Source organism: Drosophila miranda (genome assembly GCF_003369915.1).
Source record: "Drosophila miranda strain MSH22 chromosome Y unlocalized genomic scaffold, D.miranda_PacBio2.1 Contig_Y3_pilon, whole genome shotgun sequence".
NCBI lineage: Eukaryota > Metazoa > Arthropoda > Insecta > Diptera > Drosophilidae > Drosophila > Drosophila miranda.
The window spans coordinates 2,879,587-2,897,113 of record NW_022881625.1 but is presented as its reverse complement, the minus strand read 5'-3'; the positions used below and the strand labels follow the sequence as shown (position 1 = coordinate 2,897,113).

Below are 17,527 nucleotides of genomic sequence, written 5' to 3'. Positions count from 1 at the left end.
AATTGACTTTGAATTTCGAATATTTCGGTATCTATTTTCATTGCGGCCAAAAACGGAGAGACGATTCCGTGTATTGCGATGCCAGCATCAACGAAAATAGATGCCCAAATGGAAGTGCAAACATCTCTAAGGGGAGGGGTGGAGTGTCGGGCGTGTGGCCGTGTGTCTTCTGTCAGTGTGTGATTGGATACTGCTTGCTGCTTTCTGCTCGATGGCTGCCCCTAGAGCACGAGGTGCAGGCGTATCTGGAACACCAGCTGCTCGACGGTCTTCTTCAGGAGCGCCGCCAGGGACAGGATGAATCCCAGGAGGCTGAGGGAGAACAGCCAGGGCGTGGGCGTCAGGGGAATACTACTAAGCAAAAAGGGAGGGCGAGTTCATATTATTGCCAATTTAATGCAAGAAAAATAAAGAGAGTGGAGTGGGCGATGCCAAAGGCAAAAGAAAGAAAGGCCGTAAACCAAAAGAAGAAGGCCTGTCTCGCTCTCTCTCGTGGGAATTGACTTTGAATTTCGAATATTTCGGTATCTATTTTCATTGCGGCCAAAAATGGAGAGACGATTCCGTGTATTGCGATGCCAGCATCAACGAAAATAGATGCCCAAATGGAAGTGCAAACATCTCTGTGGGGAGGGGTGGAGTGTCGGGCGTGTGGCCGTGTGTCTTCTGTCAGTGTGTGATTGGATACTGCTTGCTGCTTTCTGCTCGATGGCTGCCCCTAGAGCACGAGGTGCAGGCGTATCTGGAACACCAGCTGCTCGACGGTCTTCTTCAGGAGCGCCGCCAGGGACAGGATGAATCCCAGGAGGCTGAGGGAGAACAGCCAGGGCGTGGTCATGAGCACGGCAAAGAAGACGAGCGTCTCGTCGCCCCGGGAATTGGCCATGCGCCACAGCAACTGGCGCTGGATGGTGCGCAGCTTGAACTTGCTGTTCCACAATCGGTGGCGCTTCGAGCCGACGGTTTCGTTGAAGCCCACGGTCTTCTCGACCAGCCAGAACACCGCGCAGCACAGCAGTTGCAGCACCAGCAGCACGACCTTGACCACAGCGGTCTCTAAGACGAGGTGGTACAAGGCCACCATGCGCTGACGGTGCTCCGGCTGCATTGTGGAGAGCACGACTGCGCCGAGGGACTCCAGCGGGGAGACCCTGGGGGAAGGGCCGTCGGAGAGCTCCTCCCACTCCGAGTCCGACTCGGTGCGCTCTATCGAGCTGAACTCGCTCTGGCTCTGACAGGAGCACGACTCCTCCTCTTGGTCCTCCTCGGTGGGCATCGAGTAGTCGCCCTCGTAGTCGCCCTCGTAGCGGCAGTCGGAGTACTCTTCGTGGGGGTCGTCGTAGTAGTCTCCGCGGGTGTCCGGAGAAGCGCCGCCTGTCCAGAGGGAGCTCAACACGGGCGGTGGTCCCATCGAAGCCATCTGTGGCACAGCATTGAATCTGCAGGGGAGCCGGGGGTAAGTTATGTCCTGGGGGGGGTAGCGACATATCTCCGACGACATATCTCCGCCGATCCACAAACGACATATCTCCGCGCGAAATTATGTCGTTTTAAAGCGACATACCTCCGCGCGGAGATATGTCGTCTCAAAACGTCATAACTCCGCGCGGAGATATGTCGTTTGTGGAACGGCGGAGATATGTCGTTTCAAAACGTCATATCTCCGCGCGGAGATATGTCGTTTGTGACACGGCGGAGATATGTCGTTTCGAAACGACTTAAGTCCGCCAGAAAATAATTAACTAATTTCGCATGTAAAATACACTTATATTTTTTTGACAGCATTTCATTTTATAACATGATTTTATTGAAATTAAAAAATGTGCAATAGTCCAAATACACAGAAATCATAATAGAAGTTTTCTTAAATTTTGTCGTTCTTAACTTACACAAGTTAATTGTAAATAAAAACATTGCGTATGGCCTCTTCGACTTCTCGGTTGCAACTTGGACATTTTGGCTTTATATTTTCATTTTCTTCCAACTCTTTTTTTGCTTGGTTGTGGGCCACAATTTGATCCCAACATGTACCACAAATGTTTACGTGATTGCACGGGCGCAACAACACAGACTTTGGGTTACATAGGCACACATTGCATGGATTCATTTGAACCAATGATTTATCAGATGACTGACTTGAATGAGAAGCATTCGATGAAAGTGACGATGTGGAAGATTTCATATCAGAAGACATTCCAGTTAAATTGCTTTCATTGTCCACCCCTTCAAAGAAGTCCTGCTTTGAAAAGCGGTCAGCTAAGGAAACAGTGCATGTCAGAAATCCCTGTATATCTATTTCACCTCTTTCAAAAAGATCCATTGCGTCCATTATTTTTTTTGAGCGATCCTGAGAACAAAAATAATTAAGCTAACATATTATTTTTAACGATTAACTTAAAATGTATTCAACTTACACGTAATTTCTTCTTCTGTGTCTGATTTCCATTACCACCATTTTGAAAGAGTAAAGCAAACTCGCGACTTTTTTCATATTCTGCATCAATAAGACATTGAACAAATTTAAAAAAGTGCCCATTTGCTCGAATTTTATTTCCCAAATTCAAATTATAAGCATCTACTGAGCTCGTGGTTCTAGTTGACCACTTAAACACGGATATGCTTTTTGGTCCCTCCTATAAAATTAGGGTTAAAAATTAATAAGTAAAATACAACTCAATTATTAAACAATAAATAAAATATACCTTTTTAAGCCACTGTATATTAAAATATTTTAAAAATGGAGAAAACAGTTTCTTATTTAAGTTTATTGCTTCGCCTTTTAGAAGGTTAAATGCTTCGACAATTTTGCTTTCTGGTAAAAGCGGCAACTGCAAAAATTTCATAAATAGCATGTAAGCTTTCTTATTGCATTTCAGCGTATTTTCAAAACCACTCGATTGCTTGGCATTTTTCTTGCATGCTTGAGTAAAATGAAACCAACAGGCGTAAAAATTCATGTTGGGATGCAGACCTTTTAACGCGTTACGCATTGCCTTTTCGTAATCTTATATAAAGGATGCTCCTTTAAGGCAGCAAATGTTCGAGTCTATATATGTGAATAAGTGCTGATAACACAGCTCCGTTTTGCGAGTCATCAAAACAAAAACAAAAGGGGTTATCTAATTACAAAAAATTTTTGATTAGAGTTAGTAAATAAAGTGTAGCATAAGAAGAAATTTACCTTCTGCAAATATTTAATATAAATTATTAAAAGTTGCTTAAAATCTCCAAAAGGGCACACTTTAAATGTAGCATCAATTAAATAATGCCTATTATGCTCCGGAATGTTGGCTTGCATCAAGGTGATTACCTTGTCTGATGAAAATATGCAATAAGCAAACGAGCTCGATGCGTACACTTTTTAATATAACTGATTTGCAGTATTTCCCTTGGTTATTCCAAAACGGTTCATAATATTTTCGCCTTGAAAGGCTTCCAGAACATTCTCTGCAGAAGATGGAGGCTTTGGCAAGAAAGGCTGTCTTTTTCTTTGCAAAGTGCGTTTGACAGAGTCATAATTTATTTCAATCTCCGCTTCACCTTTTGTTTTCCTAGTTAATTGAATAGAAAAACGAGGGGGAACGTTGTGAGTTGCTGCGTACACCGCAACTCTACAGTTATACCCGATACTAAGTCAGTATGGCTCTCCTGCGGCAGACGCCGCTAATATTGAACCACACGACAAAGAGTGCGTGCGAGAGAGACAGAAAATCAGTCTGAGCGTGACGTCGGGCGCTGCGTGGCCACTGCAAATTGATTTCTTGCTGTTGGCTACAAAAATGATCCGATCTGATCCAGATTCAGCAATCTGATAGATATAGTCATTATCTATGATTCTGCGTTTTTAGTTTTCTCGAATGTGCAATATTGTGGATGCAACAGATTTTCGTTCTTTGTGGGGGCGGAAGGGGGTGGGGCGAAATTCTGAGATATACGTTTTATAGTGAGATCTAACAGAAGTGCGGATACCAAATTTGGTTACTCTAGCCTTAATAATCTCTGAGATTTGTGGATGCCCCAGATTTTCGTCCTTTGCGGGGGCGGAAGGGGGTGTGGCGAAATTTGGACACGAAACGGTCAAGGTCAGATATCACAGGAGTGTGGATACCAAATTTGGTTGCTCTGGCTCTTATAGGTTCTGAGATCCTTGAACTCATATTTTGCAATTGACAAAACCGACCATGAAACCTGTGTGTTAGAGAGAGACAGAGCGAGAAAGAATGAAATTGTTTTCTTGATTCTGGCTAAAATAATTATACGATCTGGTTGAGATTTTACACTCTAGAACATATAGTAATCTTCTACGATTCTGCGTTTTTGGTTTTATCGTATCTTAAAAAATGTGGATGCCACAGATTTTCGTCCTTTGTGGGGGCGGAAGTGGGCGGGGCAAAGTTTTGAAATATTTTTGTAGCAGTGACATATCACAGATGTCTGGATCCAAAACATCGTTGCTCTAAAATATATATTTTTTTCTGATAAAAGAAAACGAATGCTCGGGTCGAGCGCCAAAACGGGAAGAGACCGAAGCCAAGCCCCTCAACATGCTAAAACCTTCGGGCCCTCTCATAGAACAAGGGAAATGCCAGAGAAAGTTGACAATCTGGGCTGTTAAATCTATCACCCTTTCCTATGCCCCTTTTCGTGACCTCCCAAACCTAGCCCATAGAGGGTGTATGCTCTGCCACGGGCATTACGGTGCCGACCACTAGATGGCGCTGCGAACTAGCTCTCTCGGCTGATCCAAGCGTTACATCGTTGGCTCCGTCTGCATCGTTTGCAGAGTAGCTCTCAAGGGCGCTTGCGAAGGCTTGGGCCCTCAGCGTGTCCTGGCGGTACGCCTTCCCATGCCGGAACGGGGTACCTCTCGATCGGGCAAGGGTGCCCAGGGTGCATAGTATGGCCTCGTGGTCGCTGGCGGTGTATACGTCGCTGATCCTCCATCGGGCGTGCCGGGCCATACGTGTACATACGTTTCTACCCACAAATTATTATTATTTTTGATGTGTGAAGGATGCACACACACACACAGAAAATGGATTGCCCTGAATGGTGTGTGGAGCGGGCGTTCATTTTGTAAAAATAATTGCTTTGCTCACGGATTTTTACAGAAATGATTATTGATGAGCACTTTGGCTTATTTTATCAAAATCAAACCCGACACGACAACGTCACCGCCGGCATCCGTCCGTCCCTCTGTCCGTTTGGTTTGCCCGTCGCTGGCAAATGAAGCGTGAAATGTGGCCCGACACCGCGGGCACCGCGCCAGCATACATTAAATCTTTCGAAAGTTTTGCATCAGCTCCCCCCACGTACACCCTCAGGCCGACTGTTTAGCACACCTCAGCGCGGGGAAAGGGCCGGTTGGATGGGGTTTTTGGCAAGTACCGAGACGGCAGATGACGTCAAGAGGCCGGCACGGCAGACATAGACCGCAAACCAATCCGACTAACCATCCGACCAGCCATAGATCCCCCTCGGACTGTGTGTTCCTCTTGGGTAAGCCACAGCGGAGGCGACAATTGCTTCCAGGAAATCCCCATGATTCACTCGAGGATGATGTCGCCGCGGGGTCGGATTTACTTGAGATGTGTAAACAACACAGTCACTCAAATTTCACGAGCCCTGCGCGATGATTCGATGAGAAATGAGGAAAATGCCAGGAATGCCAAAATATTGATGGAAGTCAAGCCGAGGCTTTTAGCCAGGCGACGCGTGCCAATCCGCAAGATCTTCTCCCATGTACACTTTTTTTTTTTTTTTTTTATATTCATATACTTATTTATTTGCTCTATAATATATACTATACAATTTATATTTAACTTAATTTAACGGACAAGAGTATGTTGGGACTAGGGGCCCCGCGGACTGCGGTACTGCCGCAAAGCATTGCTTCGCAGTGGCGTGGACACCTACTCCGTCTGCTCCTTCCGCCTTCTCTCCAAGGACCTAAGCGTTCGCATCACGCTAGAGTCGAACTCCGCGGCCGCTTCCCACACCTTTGGGTCTGCCAGCATCAGCGGCACCAGAGTCTCGGTGCTGACCCTAGACCCTGCTGCTGTCTCCAATGTCTGACGCTCGAGGTCAAACCTGTGGCAGTCGAAGAGGACGTGGCGAGCGTCCTCCTCTATGCCTGTGCCACACTCGGACTCGATGGGACCCATCGAGTCTGCCATCTGTCTATGCTGGACCTTCTGGCGGCGTCCTTAATTTCTGCTTTGGAGCGTACATCGGCTGCACTGTCCGTCATGGCACCATGGATCTCCTTCCTCTCCCTTATCAGCTCCCTGAGCGGAACTTGCCCGGCAATGACTAACGCGGCTTCGTCTGAGATGGTCCGGAACGAGCACGCGATCCTAATGGCGCACAGTCTGTACGTTGCCTCCACTCCTCGCATGTAGCTCCTCACCTTCGCGGCTTCTGCCCACACCGGTGCGGCGTAGAGCATCTGCGACGTCCCGACGCTCGTCAGCAGTTTACTCGTTGCCTGATTTGGCCCTCTGGTGTTTAGCAGCATCCTGGATAGCGCTCCCGCGGTCCCACCGGCCTTCGTGTGGACGTCGCGTGTCGATGAGTACTCCAAGGTACTTGATGGACCTCTGCGATTCGATCGCGGTCCCACCAACCTGCACTCTGGCGGTCTCGACCACTTTACGGCTGGATATCAGGCCCGCCTCCGTTTTTTGGGCCGCCAGCTCCAGCCCCGCGGCGGCTAGCCACGCCTCGACGGCTTGTATGGCGACGTTGGCAAGCTCCTCCACTGCGGCAAGTTCCTTCGCTACCGCCACTATTGCGACGTCGTCAGCGAAACCCACCAGGTTAGTGTTGGCTGGCATCGGGAGCCGTAGGACCCCGTCGTACATGGCGTTCCAGAGCAGAGGTCCCAAAACTGAGACTTCGTTTGTCCTAGAGCCCTGACATGTGTCCATTGTCAGCACCCTATTGCTGAAATAGCTGCTCGCTATATTCAGTAGGTAGCCCGGGATGTTGAAGGACCTCAGTGCCTCCAGCGTCCGGGTCCAGTCGGCCGAGTTGAAGGCGTTCCTTATGTCCAGTGTCACCACCAGACAATAGGACTTGGTTCCGCCTCTCCACCTAGTCCCAGCAATGGCTTCCTCCGCCGTTTGTACGACCCTCAAGATGGCGTCCAGCGTCGACCTCCCTTTCCTGAACCCGTGTTGGTTCTGGGAGAGACCGCCTGCTGCTTCGATGGCTGCGCTCAGCCTCGCACCGATCACCCTTTCGAAGACTTTTCCCATGGAGTCCAGAAGGCAGATGGGCCTGTAGGAAGAGGCCACCCCTGGCGGCTTGCCCGGCTTGGTTAATAGTAGCAGCCGTTGCCTTTTCCACCTCTCGGGGAACGTCCCCTCCTGGAGGCATTTGTTAAAAAGGCCCGCAACTTCCCTCGGGAGTAGAAGAAGTGCCAGCTTCAACGCGCTGTTGGGGATCGCATCCGGACCCGGAGCCTTCCTAGGTATCAGGTTTCTGCTTGCCTGCAACACCTCGGCTTCCGTAACCTCGCAGATGTCGCTCGGGCTATGCTCGAACCGCAGGGAGCTAGGTATCTGCCGTCCTCGAGGAAACAGTGCCCTGACTATACCCTCCAGTGCCTCTGGATCTGTTGGAGCTTTGCTGCCCACGTTCAGCCTCTTCACCACCATCCTGTACGCGCCTCCCCAGGGGTCCTCTTCGGCGGCATCACACAGCTTAAGGAAGCATTCCCTCTTGCTGTTCCTTATGGCGGTCTTCAGATCCTTCCTCGCCGCTATGTAGGTCTCGCTGCATCGGGCCCAGCGCGGTGTGCCTCTGGCGCGCTGGAGCAGCCTTCTGGCCCGGTGGCAGGTTCTACGGAGAACCGCAATCGCTTCGCTCCACCAGAAAACTGGATCCTTGTGCTTCCGGGACGTCCCTCTCGGTAGCATGCTCTGGTCGCAGGCGCCTTCAAGTTCGTCCGCCAATTTGGTCGCCATATCGTTGGCTCCGTCTGCATCGTTTGCAGAGTAGCTCTCAAGGGCGCTTGCGAAGGCTTGGGCCCTCAGCGTGTCCTGGCGGTACGCCTTCCCATGCCGGAACGGGGTACCTCTCGATGGGGCAAGGGTGCCCAGGGTGCATAGTATGGCCTCGTGGTCGCTGGCAGTGTATACGTCGCTGATCCTCCATCGTGCGTGCCGGGCCAGCGTTCTGCTGGCATAGGTGAGATCGATGATCGACCCTACACCTGCCCTGCTGAAAGTTTGTTGGGACCCTTCGTTCAGAAGGACGACGTCCAGAGAGGCAAAAGCACCCAACACCGTGCGGCCTCTGGCGTTTGTACGGGAGGACCCCCATTCCAGGGCCCAGGCGTTGAAGTCGCCTCCGACTACGACGTTGTTCCGTCCTCGCAGATCGCAGCTCAGCTCGTCCATAATGCGGCTGAAAGTCTCCAGTGAGAGGCTGGGTGCCAGGTAGCAGCTGTAGAACCATATGCCGCCTACATACCCTCGGACGAACCCGTCTGCCGACTTGGTGTCGCGGAATTGCGGCCGCTTTGCTGCTGCTGCCCACCTTATGTGGTTCGCTGAGGAGTGCCACCTCAGAGCCAAGCTCGCGCACCGTCTGCGTCAGGAGATCCTGTGCGGCCCTGCAGTGATTCAGGTTGAGTTGAATCAACTGCATGTCGTCCTGGTTTTGCCGACCCCGCTTCGCGTGGCTGGGCAGTTTTTAGTGCCTGCCTGGTGCGTGACCTCCTTCTTTCCAGCTGCTGAGCAGATGAAGCACGCAGGCTCTTTTTTGCATTCGGCAACTTTGTGCCCTTTCTCCCCGCATTTGATGCAGCAGCCACTCCTGTCCACTGAACTCTTGCAGTTCCGTGCGATATGCTTGGTTCCAGGCATCGGTACCACCTTGGGAGTCCATCTCTTTCCCGGATCCTACATATGGTCCAGCCGATCCTCACCTTGCCGCCTTTCAGGACCGCTTGGCCCAGGGAGAAGGGCAAGCTGACCACCGCCAGCTGGGACTCCGCGTATCCGCGGCGCAGACTGCGGACTCTTACTCGACCCTCGTCAATGTTGAATTGGCGAGTTAGAGCGGCACAGATCTCCTGCTCCGTCGCGAGGGAGTCGATGTCCCGTATCTCCAATATGACCACCTTTGAGTCTTCCGTCATTGCGCGCACAGACGCTCCATCGCCGAGGACACGTGCGATGCTGGCTTTCATGCCCTCAGCACTCTCCACGCTGTCTTTTGCCACCTCCAGCAGAAGGTTGCCGTTTATAGTGCGGCGTACCTTGGAGACGCAGCTTCCCAGGTCGGAAAGCTGGTTGTCGTGTCGTCTGGTGACCATTGCCAGAACCTCGCTGTACGACTTCCCGGGGGCCTGAACTATGACCGCGTCTGGGCGAGCGCGGCGTGATGCTCTCGGCCTCTTGGCCACCACGCTCCATTCGCTGTCCGGGATTCCGGGGCTCTTGGGCTGCCTCATGGCGCTGGTCGTCGCCACGTCTCCGTGTGGCCGCAACGGGGCCTTTTTAAGGGTCCTCTTGGTTGCGATAGCTCCTTTTCGCTGCCTTGGGCGCGTAGGTGGGGTTCCCGGCTCCCCCATTGGACCTTCGGCCACGGATGGCTGGCTAAGTCTACGCCACGGTTCGGTTTGCGCTGCGGCATCTTTCCTCCAGACGGTCGTTGTCTGCTGCTCCTTGTCTGCGCTCCGCGTGCTCTGTAAGCATTTCGGGCACAGGCCTTGGGCGTCGGAGCCTTCCTGCAGCGCGCTTCTACCCGCTGCAGCCTCTTGGCTCGATTCGATGATGTTCGAGTGCAGCTCCTTCATGCGCACGAACAGTGCTCTGGTGGCCATGTTGATGTGGCGCGAATTTTTGTCCATCATCCTGGTCTGAACCTCATCAAGGATTTTTCCCAGCTCCGAGAGGTTCTCAAGGCAGGTAGCCTCCTGGTGGGCCTTGCTCTTCTTGGGCGGCGTTTGCCTCTGGGAACTTCCCGGGCTTCCCGAACCCTCTTGGGGGTCTCCATAGAGTCAAGGTCCCGACTCTGCGCCGCTGCTGCTGGAGATGGAGATGGCTCGGGTGCCGGCGATCGGGCGAGCATGCCACCCTTCCTGAAGGCGAGCTTTTCATCCTCCTCCATTCATATTGTTTACTTTAGAATTTGAATTTCGAAATTAAAATCTCCCTCCGTTGGCGCGCAACTCCAGCTCTCTCCAACACTCTGGCAGCCCTGGGTCGATCGGGGCTGTCCGGCAACACCGTCCGTGTGGCAACTCTACGCGATCACCTGTCTGGCGGCGCGATCAGCTGCTGTGTGTGAAGCTCCATGTACACTTGTACGTGTGTGTGTGTACACGGATATGTGTGAATGTAATTTCATAGCTGACAGACGACGCGGCATTATCTACTCTATATGCGAGTGTGTGGCAACAAATATCGCCTGCTGAATGACCAGACACATTTATTTGTTGCCGCTGCCTCATCTTGACAATCAATTAATTTTCCCCCTCCCAAACCGGAGGCAAGGCTCCCTCGCTCCCCCCGCTCCCTCTCCCGCTGTCGACAAAGGAAAGTAGCGTCGCGGGCGCTAATTGTTTTTAAAGCAAATGGAAAAGGATTTAATAGTGAAGGGCGAAACACATAAAGAATGCATTTTTAAAACCATTTCAATTATGCCACAAGTTCCCCATCAATCTGGCTGCGTGCCTCTTCTACTTCTGCCGCCTGATGACGCCTCTGTTCCAACTGCTATGACGTCAACGATTGCAACACTCTTCAGCTGTGCAGCCAGTGCATCCCGTCTCGGCCGGATTTGTCTGCGCCAAAGTTCACTGACACTTTCATGAGTTTTCTTGGGTCGACGAAAATAGTTTTTCCACATTTCGCATTCGACCGAGTGGAAATGAAATCCCCTTGGAGCATAGATAGAATATTTCAGAGCAGTGCTCGCTGCCAAAAGCTTACTGTTACACATTCGTTCTGAGAAACGAAATCCAGTTAATTAAAATGTGGCAAGCAAATAATCAACAAGCAATTCAAACTAGAAAAAGACCACAATTCTTCTTCCTCTCTGCCTTTGCCTGCCGTAAATGGCCGTCCAATTGGTAATGGCTCGACAAAAATCCCACATTCATATTTACGAACCATAAATATGGACTCGTACTACCAAAAAAAGGAAAGGAAAAAAATAAAAGGAGGTTAACCAATTTGTTCGCTTGCGGCTGCTGTAAGTGACAACAAAAGAGGTGGTGGAGCCGGTCAAGGCATTGTAGCTTTTTACAAATGAGTTTCCGTATTTCATTCGGATTCCATGCATATTGCATTTTCTATAAAAACAGTATTTGCCAACTGTTCTTTTTTATTTTCACTCTCAAACTGAGTCAATGCACTGCGTGGGCGGAGGTGCAGATGCAGCTGCAACAGCAACAGCAACAGCATCGGGGTGGCAGCATCAGCACCGAAAATAAATTGCAAATATGTCACAAGCAAAATGAGATAGAATTTTTAGGCGAATATTCGCTGTGCCATGCTGCGTGGGCAGCGATGGCCAAATGCAGGGGAAGTCAATGCGCTCTAGCCGAAAAAGTGAAAGCCAGCATCAATCATGTGAGCAGGCGAGGGGATATAGTTGTCAATCGATTCGCAAGAAGTTCAGGGTTGCCTACTGAACTGAACCGTTCGACAATAGTTCTCTACGATCCAGACTACAAGGTGGCAAAACATTAACACTCCCCCACACCAGACGTGCGATGTCTCAGCTAATTTTCATTGCCACAAGCGCGGACGAGCGGCCTTCAGGGCCTGCCAAATTCTAATTTTTGGCTAATTTGTCAACAGCCCCCCAGCATTATCCGCACATATCCGACAATTTGGGTAGAACCAAACATCTAACAAAAGCTGTACACATTCGTACATACTTACACTATATGGATAGTACGGATTGAATTACTGGAACCATGTGTCCGCTATAGAGAGCTTAGCTTGTACATACATAAATGGGCACCTAGCACTATTATATTTTGCATGCAAATTCCAGGACACAAGTGTGTACCCTCACATAAAGATGATGCCAGAAATTCCAACTGACGAAGCAGATATGCGATACACTGCATCAGCAGTAACCCACCAAGATGAGGCTCCTCCGTGCTTAGCCGCCTCCTTTGGCACTGACACTTGGCATTTCGCAACCTTCTCGAGCCAAGGCGAGCACTTCAGAAAATTGAAACTTTCAGTTTTATGCCACCATCGAGCACACAGCACAGTACTTTTACATGGCCAAGTGCAACTCTTTTGGCTGACTTTTCAATTTTCTAATATGCTTTAAAGCTTTTGCTTGATGCTGTTGGGAGCGGCGCCTATTGCTTAATTCGATTTTGCTTGACTTTGATGCTGGCAACTTCATTGTCGACTCTAAAAGCGTGAAATAGGATTAGGCCGACGGAAATGCATTCATGACTTAAATCCATTTCTAGTTGGGCAACGATACAAAGTACCTATTAATAATCTATAGGAAATCAGATTTGAGAGGAGTTAGGGAAGAGAGAGTTGTAGTGCACGCAGTTTATGGAAGAGATCCAAATTAAATTAAGACTGCCAGAAGTATTCCACAAACAGCCATGACCAGAATGAAGTTACTTTGGGCCAAAACGATGACGGGTCAATACTTTTTTCCAGGCTTGTGGATAGATCAGCGTCAGTGCGGCGCCTTAATGCAAGTCTGTGAACGAATTGTATTTGGTAAATTTTCTTTACAGGAATACGAAAGGATCGAACAAGGTGAAAATGAGCGAAATGTACGAATTAAACATTTTACCATTTAACCATTTGGTAATTTGGTAAACCATTTTTTTGTGAAGCTCAAGACTCAAGCCACGGAGTACCATTAATAATACGAAAATGTACAGTAATTAGTATCTGATCTACATCCATACAACATTGAAATGCAGCCCTGAATATCGCTCCGATTATAATCGGGAGACAGCTCTGCTTTTCACTTTGAATTCCGGTTTGAGCAGGCGACGACTTTCAGTGTGAAAATCCGAACAGTCATCCTTTCGAAAATTGTGCCAGCGAGCGGAGCTCATGTAAAGTGGAAAATTAAATATAAAAATTAAAATTCCTCTCAGAGTCGTAGTGAGAAGTGTCGAACAAAATATTCTAAAACTGTATTTAGCACGCGTGTGTTCTCAAGTAAGTTCACACATATTTAAAGTGAAACACACGAACACACGCACGCACACACAAACGCCGGTTTTGTGAACTCACTTGACGAAAAGAAAGGGCGAGAAAAAAAAAGTTGCCAAATCAAAATGGTCACCGAGCCGAAGTCCGTTGAGCCCAAGGTCAGCACCAAGGAGGCGCAGTGCCAGTCATCGGACTGCGAGACTTCCCAGCAGGAGCCGGTCTCGCAAGTAAGCAGCCCGAAGGGCGCCCGTGTGGGGATCTTCAATGCCGAGGACTTCTTGTCGCGTGCTCAGATGAACGACGAAATCAACAACATCTTGCGCCGCAGTCTTAACAGCTCGGCAACAGCAGCACTGCCACATCACCTCATTGCCCTCTCCTGTTATTTCAGACCTTCTTATTTTCCGTCTCGCTCTTTTCCACCATTGCTCTCTTACTTTCCGACTTTAATATTCGAATTTTACTTCTCTATTCCCCCCCTCTTCTCTTCTCTTCTAATACTATTCAAAATAGTTTGGTTAATTTCTATAAAAATCAAATGCAAATTGGGAAAAACGCACACACGTATGTAAATACATATATGTATGTATGTATGTATATGCATGCGTTAACAGAATGTCGACAGAATGTTAGCAACAGCTGCAAAGTCATTCGATTTCTGCGCTGCTGACACTTTCTCTCGTATCTGTCGTTTTCTCTCCTGCCGGTATTCAATTTTTTTCTGTCACTTTCACTTCCTCACCTCTTCATTTCCTTCCGGATCTAACTTCCGCTACTACCTCTCGCCTTCTCATCCCCCCTCCCTTAGCAAGCAAGCTTGCGTGTCGTCATGACTGGGGGGCAGCTGTCCCAACGCATGAGCAACATCTCGCTGTCCTCCGGCACGGACTCCGTGGGCCACATGGATCGCGGCAGCAGCTCCAGTCTCGCTAGCAGCGCCACCGTTGGCACCAACACCATCACCAGCGGCATTTCCAAGGAGTGCGCCAATTACCCCGTCGGCAGTCAGTCGGCCCGTCCATACGTCCAACTGCCGGGCATACATATTTCCAACCCTCCCCAGTACGGGCCAGGGAATATGCAGGAAATAGACGCTGGCAAAATGGCGCACAACGGCAAGGCACTCGCAGGGCGCTACAATGCCACGCCCACCTATGGCTTCGACAACGAGCAGAACTACTGCCTGGTTAGGGGCTCCTGCATATCTGTAAATCTAGCCGATTCTATGCTCAATCTCAGAATTCCCAACAGTTGCCGTCTCCAATGCCCCCTCCACAATACGCCTTGGCACGCGTGAGCAGCACACGCAACTTCGAGCTCGAGAACCACACTCCGCCGGCATGTTCCGGCTCTGGACCCATTGCCATGACGAACGGCTCCATCCAGTTGCGCCTCCGCGATGGCGTGCGGTGAGTGTGGACGCCCCCAGCCCCTTGGCTCTTCTTTAAGACGACCCTAATGTTAATACCTTTCTTTGCATGGGGCAGCATTGACATGACTCTGGACAAGGCGGTGCGCGTGCTCAATCAGCGCAGCATGGTGGCAGTTGCTCTATCACGCAACTGCAGCAACTCGGCTTTGATCCACCCCAATGGACGCATCTTGCAGAGCGGCGCTAAAGTCGAAATAGTCACCTACGACGGCAGGAAGGGCAATAACTTTGTGTGAGTGGGAATGGCCCTTACCCCAACGTGGCATCTTTTGAATCCTTTGAATTATCTTCCCATTACAGTCGCTATGCCAAGATGTGGTACAAGGGTGTGAGCTTCACCAGCGAGGCGTGCGCTCTCACCTACCTGGTGGACACAGCCGGGACGCGCACCGCAACCGAGACTTTCACCGATCTGACCAATGACTACACCCTGGCAGTGTTCTATGAGTCAGTCCCCCCGGCCAATTGCATCGCTTCTTATTTGGCTAATTTCGATTTAATTCCCGAACTTCTCGCAGCGACTCGCGCCATGGTCCCTCTTATATGGCTGAAGCCCATGACGTGATTGCCAATTCAGCTTACACCTGTACCGAGGATGGCACTGAGATCTATGACATAAACGGATTTCGCAACACCCAGGCAGCCGATGGCCTGGTGAAGGTCACTCGTGTGGACAACAAGTGCTTGATTCGCACCAGTCCCGGCAATGGATCGGCCACTTTGACCACACCTGGCATCCATTGCACTGCCTCTCTGGGCAAGACCTCGCATCTGTTTGTTCGGTGAGTGTCAAACCGATGCTCTCAACCTCCCCCTCCCCTCCCCCTCGCCCGTCATCCTGCTCTGCTAACTTCCGTTCTGTTCTGTCCTTTGTAGTCGCAATGAGAAGCGCATGCACTTCGATGGATCCTGTTTCATTGTACGCAACGCCGGACACTCCGCCGGCTTCAATGAGAACAACCTGCTCATTGTCTACTGAGCGGCGTTCGTAGTCCGGAGATAGAAACGGCGCAGTGGTAGCCCATCCCACACGCACACACTCACACATGTCAACACATTTCACCTGGAACACATACATAGACACCTACAGCAGCACACTTGAGGGACCTTGACGTGGAGAGAAGGATTCAGTTAGGATCCCGGAATTTAGGAATATCAAAATAAATTTGGGAAATAAGTTAGAAAGCAAATATGTTCGTACAAAAACCAGCACCACACCACACCACACACACACACCTCAGCGAAGGAACTCAGCCCAGTCCTATCTGGGTTCCGATTGCTCGACATGGGCGCAACACAACCACACCACCAACCCCCAGGGAATACTAGTTGTCTTTCGTTTACCATTGCCTACATATATATCATGCCGTATATATGCGTGTATTACTAGTTGTTATTGCAAATCGGGAGCTCTTTCCTGCTTCCCCAAATCAGTTGGCCAAATCAGACCGATCTCAAGCTGAAGCGGAACCAATCAGAGCCGAATCGCATCGAACAGGGCCGTGCCAGCGTTTGGTGTTCAAAAAAAGAAACATCGTTTTTCTACTCGTTTCCATTTCGGCTTTTTCAGTTCTTCTAAATTGTTTCTTGTTAGGTATTATATTAATATCTATATACGGTCACACCATCCAAGGGATATAGAATAAAAGAGAATCTTGAAGACAACGCGTGCTTAAGTCTGAGTGTCAATACACTACATAATTGGCGACGAGCATAAAATAAAACGTATTAATATACATACACATGTTAAAAGTGCATATAATATATGAACAGCAACATGACGACAAATGAAGCACCAACATTCTATCAAATGGCAACAATTGCTGAGTTTTCGCCCCACCAAGAAACGTTCTGCATTTGGAAGGAAAAATTCGACATACATTTGTGCGAATTGAATGTGAAAGAGGAAAACACAAAAAAGGCAGTTTTGTTGAAGTCGATCGGTACAGCGGCTTACACTGTACTACATAGTTTGTGCAATCCGGTATCACCCGTATCAAAAGCATACAAAGAATTATGTGAAATTTTAAAAACACACTACACACCACCTACACTCATATTCAGAGAAAGAAAAAAATTTCACATGTCCACAAAAAGTGAAGATGAGACTGTAGCGGAGTGGTATGCTCGAGTTAAACAATTGGCATTGGAATGCAAATTTGGCTCAAATCTGGAAGCGTTTGTATTAAACCAATTTGTGATGAGCCTTCCCAACCCTATATATGAAAGAATATGTGAAGAAGACGAAAATCTAACTCTGGCTGATGCACTCAAGAAGGCGATGATCATGGAGACGAAGATCAGCACAAGGAAGACAGAACACAACGTCAACTACATGCATCAAAAGAACGGGACTAGTCAATGGCAGAGGCAAAGAGGCGAGAACAGAGATCAAGCAAAGAGCAACGGCAGAAGTCATTTCAAGGGCAACCGAAACGTGAGTTACAGAGGCGGCAGAAGCGACGGTGACGGCGACGGCGAAAACGACTGCGACGCTGGCAGAGAAAGAAGCAGCAGCCATGCACACACTGTGGCTGGCGAAATCATAACTCAAACAATTGCAAGTATAAGGCATGCAAATGTCACAGCTGTGGAAAAATAGGTCACTTGGCGAGAATTTGTAAAAATAAATCAAAAAAATCCGTAAATTATGTATCTCAAACAAAACATGACACCTATTCTGATAATAATTTTGATAATGATAATTATAACTTTTCTATCTATAGCGTTGATACAACCTCAACTAGTGGAGTATATTATTTACCTGTAAAAATTGATGGAAACATAACGAAAATTGCTTGCGACACTGGTGCACCGTGCACATTGGTTCCAAAAACATTTTACGAAAGCTTAAATACCAGCAGACCACTTAGAAAATGTCAAGTTCCATATGTAGATTACAATGGAGATTCAATCAAAGTTATTGGTG

At 49.1% G+C, this 17,527-nt stretch overlaps 1 protein-coding gene and 1 long non-coding RNA gene across 2 annotated transcripts; one reads left to right on the top strand and one right to left on the bottom strand.

Moving 5' to 3' along the window:
- Positions 1 to 1,746: 1,746 nt before the first annotated feature.
- On the bottom strand, positions 1,747 to 2,571 carry LOC117194763. Its single transcript, XR_004474910.1, has 2 exons — positions 2,415 to 2,571; positions 1,747 to 2,347 (listed from the first exon to the last, which is right to left on the bottom strand). It is a non-coding gene; the product is annotated as an uncharacterized LOC117194763 (long non-coding RNA).
- An 11,424-nt stretch (positions 2,572 to 13,995) lies between these two features.
- LOC117194579 lies at positions 13,996 to 15,384 on the top strand. Its single transcript, XM_033399119.1, has 4 exons — positions 13,996 to 14,352; positions 14,418 to 14,575; positions 14,899 to 15,045; positions 15,117 to 15,384. The coding sequence occupies exons 1-4, from the start codon at positions 13,996 to 13,998 to the stop codon at positions 15,382 to 15,384; spliced, it is 930 nt and encodes a 309-aa protein (XP_033255010.1).
- The last annotated feature ends 2,143 nt before the right edge of the window (positions 15,385 to 17,527 follow it).

Excerpts from the sequence above, each read along its gene's own strand:
- LOC117194579 (XM_033399119.1), top strand. The coding sequence starts at position 13,996 with ATGACTGGGGGGCAGCTGTCCCAACGCATGAGCAACATCTCGCTGTCC. Across the intron at positions 14,576-14,898 it reads CGCCTCCGCGATGGCGTGCG|TCGCTATGCCAAGATGTGGT; the intron begins GTGAGTGTGGAC and ends TTCCCATTACAG. Across the intron at positions 15,046-15,116 it reads ACCCTGGCAGTGTTCTATGA|CGACTCGCGCCATGGTCCCT; the intron begins GTCAGTCCCCCC and ends AACTTCTCGCAG.